At 46.4% G+C, this 10,677-nt stretch overlaps 1 protein-coding gene across 1 annotated transcript; it reads left to right on the top strand.

Moving 5' to 3' along the window:
- Positions 1–6,122: 6,122 nt before the first annotated feature.
- LOC112900648 (amino acid transporter AVT1I-like) lies at positions 6,123–9,157 on the top strand. Its single transcript, XM_025969481.1, has 3 exons — positions 6,123–6,249; positions 6,432–7,557; positions 8,926–9,157. The coding sequence occupies exons 1-3, from the start codon at positions 6,123–6,125 to the stop codon at positions 9,155–9,157; spliced, it is 1,485 nt and encodes a 494-aa protein (XP_025825266.1).
- Positions 9,158–10,677: the final 1,520 nt, after the last annotated feature.

Raw genomic sequence — 10,677 nt, 5'->3', positions numbered from 1 at the left:
AAGAAGGAAGGTGGGAAGATCATCTCAAAGTTGACAAGACATTCGACAATGTCTTTCTGTAGCTTTATTAGATTATTTGGATTAATTGCTTTCTGTGAAATTTCATTCATGAATGCACAAAGTTTTACAACTGCCAATCTCACATTTTCCGGTAGAACACCCCTCAGTATAACCGGAAGTAATTGTGTCATCAGAACGTGGCAGTCATGGGACTTCAAGTTTTGGATTTTCTTCTCTTTCACATTTATTATGCCCTGTATATTTGAGGAGTACCCAGACGGGACCTTGATACTGTTCAACCAATCGAACATGCTTTCCTTCTCCTCTTTACTCAGATTATAGCTGGCAGGTTTTAAATAGTGGCGTCCTTTGTCTCTCTTCTCGGGTTGCAAGCCTTGTCGTCCAGCTAGCATCCACATATCGCGCCTTGCTTCCAATGTGTCTTTTGACTTACCATACACTCTCAGAAAGCCTAGTAGGTTGACGCAAAGATTCTTCGACAGATGCATCACATCAATTGCGTTGCGAACCTGTAAGACTTGCCAATAAGGTAGGTTCCACAATATGGACTTCTTCTTCCACATTGGAACATGTCCCTGGTCATCCTTCGGAACAGGTTGGCTACCGGGACCCTTTCCAAATACTACCTTCACATCCTTGATCATCGAGAACACACGCTTTCCATTACGGAACAGAGGCTTACGACGAGTTTCGGGCTCTCCTTTGAAATGCTTCCCTTCGGTTCTTAGGGGGTGATCGGTAGGAAGGAATCGGCGATGGCCCATGTATACTCACTTCTTACAGTGTTTCAAATAAATGCTATCGGTTTCATCATAACAGTGGGTGCAGGCCATGTATCCCATGTTCGACTGTCCCGAAAGTTTTGCAAGTGCAGGCCAATCATTGATGCATACAAAAAGCAAAGCTCGGAGGTTGAAAGACTCCTGTTTATACTCATCCCACATATGTACACCTTCTTCTTTCCAGAGCAGTAAGAGATCATCCATTAAGGGTTGCAGGAACACATCAATATCATTGCCAGGTTCTTTTGGCCCTTCTATAAGCACCGGCATCATGATGAACTTACGCTTCAGGCATAACCAAGGAGAAAGGTTGAACATACATAGGGTCACGGGCCATGTACTATGAGCGCTGCCAAACTCACCGTACGGATTCATTCCATCCGCACTTAGAGCAAATCTTATATTCCTTGGGTCGTTGTCAAATTGAGGATACTCTCGGTTAAGGTTTCTCCACTGGGACCCATCTGCTGGGTGTCTGATCATGTGATCCTCCTTACGGTCTTCTTTGTGCCACCGTATCAACTTAGCGTTGTCCTTGTTTTTGAAAAAGCGCTTCAGACGTGGTATTATAGGGAAGTACCACACCAACTTTGCGGGAACTCTCTTCTTTACCGGCTCCCCATCAACATCACCTGGATCATCTCGCCTGATCTTATACCGCAATGCGCTACAAACAGGACAAGCTTCCAAGTTCTCTTATTCGCCGCGATACAGGATGCAGTCATTAAGACATGCGTGAATCTTCTGCACGTCCAATCCAAGAGGGCAAACCATCTTTTTAGCTTCGTATGTTGTTGACGGCAGTTCATTACCCTCAGGAAGCATGTTCTTTACAATCTTTAATAGCTCACCAAATCCCTTATCGGTGACACCATTAGTTGCCTTCCATTTCAGCATCTCTAGCGTGGTACCCAACTTCTTCTTCTCCGGTTTGCAATTAGGGAACAACGGCCTTTTGTGATCCTCCAACATCTTCTCAAACTTTAATGCCTCCTTCACAGTGTCACTGTCTTTCTGTGCATCAAGCAACGCCTGACCTAGCTCGTCAGGTGGCTCCTCTTGTGCAACATTTGCTTCACCCTCGTCCATTGGTTCATCTTGAAAGCCACCTGCTTCATGAACCCATGCCCAATCTGGAAGATTGTTATCACCATCGTCATCTTCTTCATTATCTTCCATCATAACTCCAACTTCGCCGTGCTTAGTCCAAAGGCCATAGTTACTCCTGAAACCATTCAAGGCCAGGTGATTCCATAGAGTTTCTCTTTTCCGGAATTCCTTTTTATTTTCGCAAACACTGCATGGACAACACGTTAAACCCTTTGGCGACCTATTTGCTATTGCTGCCTTGAGAAAAGAATCTAAACCCTGAATCCACGCCGAGGTGCTCCGGCTTCCGTGCATCCATTGCCGGTCCATCTGTACAAATTAAAAAAAATCATGCTCATTATCCCTAAAAACAGGTTACTATGAAGTAATTCAAAAAAAATGTAAATGTAAATCTGCTTTTGTCCGTGGTATTTTCTCCGTTCGTTTTGACTTTTTTTATAGATTTATAGGTTTTACAATACACCTAGACGTAAATGTATATATATATGCAGATGCATAGAAAAACTATGAATTTAGAAAAGTCTAAACGACTGATAATTTGAAACGGAACGGAGGGAGTAGATTTGAGAGTGAAACTGTGAGAAACTCTCCAGAGGCATATCCAAGGTTTGAAAATTCTAAAAAAAATCAGACATATACAATAGGAGCTTGCAAAATTTTATGATCAAACTCAATCTCATTTTTGAGATATGAAAATCAGCAGATGGCTACATGAGTAGTGATGAAATAGATACATATTGCTATCTGTCAACTTCATATCCCATGAGGTTGAACTCAATTTTAAAATTTTGCAAGCTTATGTAAGATCACCTATTCTATATGTTTTTGGATACCATTTTCGAAACCTCTAAATATGGTTTTGGGAAGGATTTTGATGATTCTTATGTATTAAGTACATAAATCTCCTTGCATTATGACAATAATATCCATATATATCGTTTTGAGAAAGTTTTGTTTGCAGCCATTTGGATTTATTCAGTGTAGTGACATCTAAGGTTATTGTGCAATTTTTCATAATATATGCCATACCATTGCTTTGATTTGAGTTCGAATTGATTGGGACTTGGGAGCAATATCAACCCAATGAGATATGGCATCATTCCTTTTGTTGGATAGGAAGAAATATATCTAGGACATGTATATTGAGTGGAAATACACCAAATCTTTATCAACATGCATTCAATAGTAGCCATACAGTTCAAAAAGTTCTACAGTGAATTGCCTCTGTAGTTTTACTCAAGATTTATTTGCAAAGCTTCGAATTATACATACATCGGGATATTTATAATTTGCAGAAATTTTTCTAGAGATTATTATATGGCTTGTGCATTTATTGTGTGAGGGTTGTCCAATAGATCACGACCCCTTTTTGTACATCTTGCTGTGGTGCATTTGCTTTGTCGGGATTGATTTCAGTTTGTTGGGCTTGTGCATGTAATAACTAGTGGGTGCCCTGATTTGTTTCGTATTGTGGCCATGAACCCCACAACAACAAGTCTATTTGTCATGTTTTCATGAATTAAAGGAAAAGGTATTTCTTCATACTTGATATGAGATGGTATACATGGTCTTGTTTCTTTTTCATAACATTAGTGTTTAGTAGGAACAAGAACTGCAGTGTGATTAAAATTGAGAAATCACCATAGATAGTATAAACGTATTGAAATAATAATTAGCTCATTGTCCCTCATCCTTAAAATCTCTAAAATTTTGCATAGTAACATATACACATGCCCCCGTGAAATAATTCAAAAAAATTACTCTAAATGTGTCATAGTCAAACTATCTAGAAAACCTTCTCTAAAAAGTAACAAATCGATTCTATTTTGCTCAAATTAATGAACAAATCGGAAAATGATGCTCATTTTTCCTCAACCTTCAAATCACTATTTTCTTTATCTAGAAAGCATGAAACAAAGAATAAACACCGTGAAAGAAGAGTGGAAGAAGATACTAACCTTTGGTGCACTTGGATGGGTGAAATCCTCACAAATTTGGGGAAAAATGGGCAGCACCTCCCCTGTAACACGCCATGGGAGCGAGAAGAGCTCGGTTGAAGGCTCGGGAAGAAGGAGTGCCAAATGAAATGGAGGGCTGAGTTTGGAGTGGCCGGTAGTATACGGGGCAAGTTAGTGCCGGCTAGTGGCTTTAGCCGGCACTAACTGTGTACGTTTAGTGCCGGCTAGAGCAGACAGCCGGCACTAACTTGTAATTGACCAAGTTAGTGCCGGCTAGAAATGCCGACCGGCACTAACGTGCGTTTTGACCGTTGTGGCAGCCGTCTGACAGTTGGGGGATGGCACGTTAGTGCCGGCTGGTGTTTCTAGTCGGCACTAACGTGCCCGCCTTACACTGTTGAGGCACGTTAGTGCCGGCTCGTTTTTGACATGCACGTTTAGCAGCGAGCAAATGGACATATAATCAAGGCCTATTCAATGGATCAAGAACCACCACGCACAAGCACACGCACACGCTTCTTTGTGTTCCCCCTTCCGAAAGCTGTTTGTTTCTTCTTCCTACTTTTTATCCTCGGAAAAGATCAAATAAGCCTCTATATCTTGGAAGATAGTCAGTCAAGGGCAGCAAAGAGTCAATGCAAGACAAGTGTGTTTACTTGTTCAGCTGCAAATGGACGGTCATTTTGCACTTGGCAGCACGTGTAAGAACTCGTCAATGATGCCGTTACATCAACGTGACTGCCTTGTCCAATCAAAGGAAACTAGATCGATCTCGTGCGGGCGTGTCGAACCTTTGCTGCAAAAAGTAGCACGGTAAGAAAAAATTCCTTGTCGGGTGCAAGAGGTGACCATATACATTTCGTTAAGAGGGTAAAAATCAGTGGAATTTTATCTCCTTAATTATGATAATTAATTAATCAGTTTGTGCCTTTTTCCTCTTTCGTTTAATCTAGACGATAAACGTGCTACTAGTATAGAGTGCTTTTTAATTAAACTTGGTGTAAAAGTAGCCCATCAACGTAAGACGCATGCAGTCACGTTGTCAATCTCGATGATCTACCAGCTTAGTCTCTCAGGATTGTGTACATGTATTCATAGGGATGAGTGTGTATGCGCGTATATGAGCGTCTACGTCTGTACTGTGTTTTGCAAAAAAAGAAAGTACGAAAAGAAAAAAATATCCCATAGTTTAACAAAAAGAAAAACGGAGAACAGTTGGTGCAAGAAGATCGAAGGAAAATGTATAAACATTAATAATGATGAAATTACATCATCATTAGCTTTCGAATCAGTAAAGTTGGCCAACACGTGCCTGCTTCTTCTCCCTTGCACATTTTTCCGGCACAACGTGAGAGCGTCTTACTTCTTACATGGGTATCTCGCTCTTTAAATTTCCTGACCAAGTCCTCAGATCAGTTGTACAGGAATATGTGCATGATTGGCCTCTCGAATCCATGGTTGATCGAGTTTGCATGATCTGCAAACTGCTGCCCGGGAGGACTTGTTGACTGCTTCAGTCAGTAGATCTACAGGATGATGCATGTCGAGGAACCAACAACCCAAGTCTCATCAGCTCCGATCCACTGGTACAATGCATTACATCCTCGACCAGCACACACAGGTTCGAGCCCTCTTCGACTCCGGCCGCTTGCTCGAATCTCTATATGCGCGCCTATTCTCATCCTAATATAATAGATCTGTTGTTGCTATGTTGTTACAGATCGATGCGATGCATCTGCCCCTGCTGCCGTGGTACTACACATACAGTACAGATGAAAACAACGTACATTCTAGACTAGCAGCGAGCAAAATGGCTCACCAAACACGCTTTGCCTAGTCGGTGTTGCACCTCAGCACCATGACTTGGCTTCTTGCGCTCCCAGGGGTTTCACTTTCACCATCAGCTACTTACCTTTACGACCATATCTCGATGATTCGATAGCTTCTCGATCGGGTTAATTAATTAATTAATTAATTCCAATAGCAGCTCACCACTGCACACACCGTACGTTTCGTTTGCAGCCGGCGATCGCGTTCGTTCAGGAGGTTCGTTTCAACTGCCCTGATGCTACGACGAAGATATGCGGTCGCAGAATTTGACCCCATCCGTCACCTTTCCAAGCTTCCCCTCGCCTATAAATGGAGGGCGAAGCGAAGCGGGTGATCCAACATGTTCTAGTACATGTGCATGTGGCCGCCAGTACTAGCTCCCGTACGTGACTTCGTTCAAGAAACTGCGGCAAACCCTGCAATGGCCGCCACCACCACCACCACCGGCGCCGGCGACAATAATGCCGATCTTCCTCCGCCGCCGTCGTCTGCAAGTGACAAGACAGGCTTCCTCAAGACCTGCTTCAATGGAGTCAATGCTCTCTCAGGTACCATATATACCTTGGATGCTAGCTCTCTCTCTCGCATTAGCCCTAATCTGCCATGCATGGACACACCGTCATCAGCTCAATATGAATCAGCATAATGCATGCGATCGATCGATCGATCGATCAACTCAACACATAACAAATCGGCTGATCGCCTGCTGTTCTTGAATTGTGTGCGGCAGGGATCGGGCTGCTTTCCATCCCCTACGCGCTGTCGCAGGGCGGCTGGTCCAGCCTCGCCGTCTTCCTCGCCATCGCCGTCATCTGCTGCTACACGGGCATCCTCCTGCAGCGCTGCATGGACGCCAGCGCGCTCGTCACCACCTACCCGGACATCGGCGCGCTGGCGTTCGGCCGCCGGGGCCGCCTCGCCGTCGCCGCCTTCATGTACCTCGAGCTCTACCTCGTCGCTGTCGACTTCCTCATCCTCGAGGGCGACAACCTGCACAAGCTGTTCCCGGGCGCGGGCTTCCGGCTCGGCGGCCTCAGGGTCGGCTCCAAGCAGGGGTTCGTGCTGGCCGCCACGCTCGCCGTGCTCCCGACCACGTGGTTCAGCAGCCTCGGCGTGCTCGCGTACGCTGCCGCGGGGGGCGCGCTCGCGTCCGTCGTCCTCATCGCCGCCGTCATGTGGGTCGCCGTGTTCGACGGGGTCGGGTTCCACGAGCGGGGCAGGCTCGTGCACTGGGCCGGCATGCCGAGCGCCGTCAGCCTCTACTCCTTCTGCTTCAGCGGCCACGCCGTCTTCCCCATGATCTACAACGGGATGAAGGACAGGAAGAGGTTCCCGACGGTGCTCTTCATCTGCTTCGTCGTGAGCACGCTCAGCTACGGCTTCATGGGCGTCATTGGGTACCTCATGTACGGCGAAGCGCTCATGTCGCAGGTCACCCTCAACCTCCCGCCCGGGAAGGTGAGCTCCAAGGTCGCCATCTACACGACGCTGGTGAACCCGCTGACCAAGTACGCGCTGGTGGTGACCCCCATCGCCGAGGCCGTCGAGGCGGCGCTCGGCGTCCGCAAGAGCCGGCTCCTCTGCGTCCTCGTCCGGACGGCGCTCGTCGTCGGCACCGCCGTTGTCGCGCTGGCCGTTCCCTTCTTCGCCGACGTCGTCGCGCTCACCGGCGCGCTCCTCAGCTGCACAGCCACCATGCTGCTGCCGAGCCTGTGCTACCTCAGGGTCCGAGCCAAGCTCGGGTATAAGAAGCCGTGGCTGGAGACGGCGGCTTGCGTGGTCATTGCCGCAGTTGGCACGGCCATTGTTGTGCTAGGCACCTACAGCTCTGTAAAGCAAATCGTCCAGAGGCTTAAGTAGAGCAAGAGAAGCTGGCACGCATGGACGGCCGTGATGATGATGCCAAATTGGGGATTGTATTTATTTGTTACTAGCAGATTGATTTACCTTTTGACCCTTTTTGTTTCAGCAGATAATAAATAGGAATAGGTTGTCGCATATAGCATCAGTCTGCATGCTGCTAGATTGTGCTGGAGTAGTCATAATAGCTTGTTTGCGCTTATTTGCATGATTTTCGACACAATATTTTACCATGCATATAGTAGAATGCCCGTGCATTGCTACAATTAACTATGAATTGTGATACTTTCTAATGAAGCTCATGGAGCTTTTTATTTTTATCATTATATAGCTTCTTCATAGGAGTTCTTAATTCAAGTTTCTCAGTTATTATCTCTTTTTTGTGATAGTTCCCTATTTATATTTGGGTATGCTGATCGATCTTTCATATTGTAGTAGGAACAGGATTAGAATGATTTGTTGATTCGATGAGAAGCGATGCATCAACCCATAAACTAATGTTAATGACGGATCAAGAAAATAGTATTATCTTTAGAAATAGGTAGAGATTTTGATTTAGGAAGGAAGCTAATCTGAACACTGAATCGAAGCTTTTCTATTTTTAGAGATGAATTCAAAGAGAGAAGGTTGTAGAAGGACATTTAAGCTAAGATTAAAGGTAAGTAACTAGTATCAATCCACGGGGCAAGAAAAAAGAAAGGTCTTGATAGCTGCCATCATTTTCAAGTAAACTCGCCACCCAGAAGGACGCCCTCGCTCTATTGGCAAAACGGAGTAAATTCTCTCGGTACCATAAAAATTTAGATGGCTTCCCTCAGTGCTATAGAAATTTTGAAATTGCCCTCAATGCCATTGAATCTAAGAATTATGCCCTCTATGCCACTATCAGACCCAGTGCCACGGGACTACGCACGTAGCGTACATATTCTAGGATAAGAGGTGAGATATGATCCACGCCCTATATCAGTTATAACTACTCGTACCGTAGTAGAACTAGTCGGAAGGGAACGATACTACCGAGTAGTACACGGATATGACTCCTCAGCTCGTATCTGGCTAGAATTTCCATATAACCCTGTTTCCCCAGACTATATAAGGGCGGGCAAGAAACCGCTCCAAAGACACACCTAAGCCAATACAAACCACCACATAGGACGTAGGGTATTACACTCTTAGTAGCCTGAACCTGTCTAAACTTTGTATTTGTTGCACCTTCGAGTTCCTGATCTTGGCGACACCCCATCTACAACTCACCACTTCGGGGGGTATCCCTTGATGGTCTTGGCGGTAAAACACTGACAGCTAGTGTGCTAGGTAAGGGTGTTCATCGAGCATCCATTGGAGAACTCGATGGCATCTTTCAGCTTCACCAGCACCGTGCTTGATGAGGGCACAACGTCCGTTTTCGGCTCCTGGATCTGCATCGCCAACGGCTCGGGTGGTTTCAACGGCCACCTAGCCGACACCAGGAAGCCGGAGGCCTCTGCAGCAAATCGATGCAGCGATCTCGACGAGTTCGTCGACAACCTCGATGAGTTGCTGCTCCCTGATCTCGGCGAGAAGATCGAGAGGATGTCCATTTTTGACGCGACTTGAACTCATGCTGCACCAGGATTTCTCGAATTGGACTCAAACCGATCTGAGGAGGCGCTGCCCTATTCCCGTTTGGGTTACGTGCCACTTTGGTCAACGAGGAGGCTACATGGTTTGAGTCCCTCTTTGACTTGGAGGAGGACTTAGATCGTTTGCTCAAGCTCGGAGACGAAGGAGCCACCGTCTGTCGGAGGGCCCCCGTTTTCGACAACTACTCGGACTTAGACGACGACCCTGAATCTTTTTTGGGTAGTCACCTGGGTCTGATCATAACGTCTAAGCCGTAAGGCCGGTTCGTGTGCTGGAAGGGCTTAGAGCCCTCTGAGTTATTCGAATACGACTCCCGCCTTATGGCCTTCACGCTGGAACTGCCTTTTTAGGAAGGCAGACCCCTCTCTCGCATCTTTGAAGAGGGGAGGGTAGCACAGAGCTAGTCGAGTACAGCCATACGGCTGAGAGCTCGCCGGATCATCAAGTCTACATGGCTTCCCTTCCCAATGCGGATGACGACGAGCCAGGCCATAAGTACGACGCCGAACTTCTCACAAACATTTCTGCTGACGAACGTACGGCGGACGCCCCTCAGGACGAGAACGAGGGTGCAGAAGGATCCGGCGGTTGAAGAACGCCAAGTGTGCCAAGCACACGCAGAACACGGAAAACCACTCACGCAACCCACCGTACTAGAGGAATCTCAACAACGCTTTTGCAGCAGCTGAAAATTGGGAGTACCGCACCCCGATCGGTGCCATTGCAGAAGCAACGCTCCTAGTTCAACAACTACCACCAAAACCCCAGATACAAAGGCTGCAATACCTAACCCAGCGCGCGCCCGTGCAACTCGATGGGCAAAACCTAATGTCCTCAACTTGGAACACGCTCTCAAGACCTAACCGCTATGGTGACTCTACGCAGGTTAATCGCACCCTTGGAGGAGGTTTCGGATCTCGGGGGAACGACAATCACCAACGCAACTAGGAAAATCAAGTTGTCGGTGTTTTACGGGCTGCGCACCGAATGATATACCCAAGGTGGTAAGTTTGGGTGAGGAGACACCGAGATCAGGAACTTGAAGGTGCAAGGAACATAGGGTTTAGATAGGTTCGGGCCGCGAGGTGCGTAATACCCTACGCCCTGTATGGTGGTTTGTATTCCTTTGGGTGTATGATGATCTAATGATCTTGTTTTGAGAGGGTCCCTGTCCCCCCTTATATATCCGGAAGACCAGGGTTACAAAAATCCTAACCGATACTAGCCAAGGAATCGTACCAGAACATATCTCGAGTAGATTCCCTCTGTACCGACTAGTTTTATCTTCTACTCATATGAGATAAATAAGAGATAAACGAGATGAATAAGAGATAAGACGGACTTAATCTCTTAAACTTGTTTAAACTACGTTATGTACACAGTCCCGTGGCTCCGGGTCTGACAAGCCCCCGAGCTCTTCGTAGCTGAGTACTATAGGCTTATCGAGTACTTTCGAAGTAGTCGTCGGCTTCTTCTGAAGCTCTGTCTTAAAG

Source organism: Panicum hallii, chromosome 7 (assembly GCF_002211085.1).
Source record: "Panicum hallii strain FIL2 chromosome 7, PHallii_v3.1, whole genome shotgun sequence".
NCBI classification, from domain to species: Eukaryota; Viridiplantae; Streptophyta; class Magnoliopsida; order Poales; family Poaceae; genus Panicum; species Panicum hallii.
Note: the sequence above shows the minus strand (reverse complement) of the source record. Positions and strands in the feature narration are given on the sequence as shown.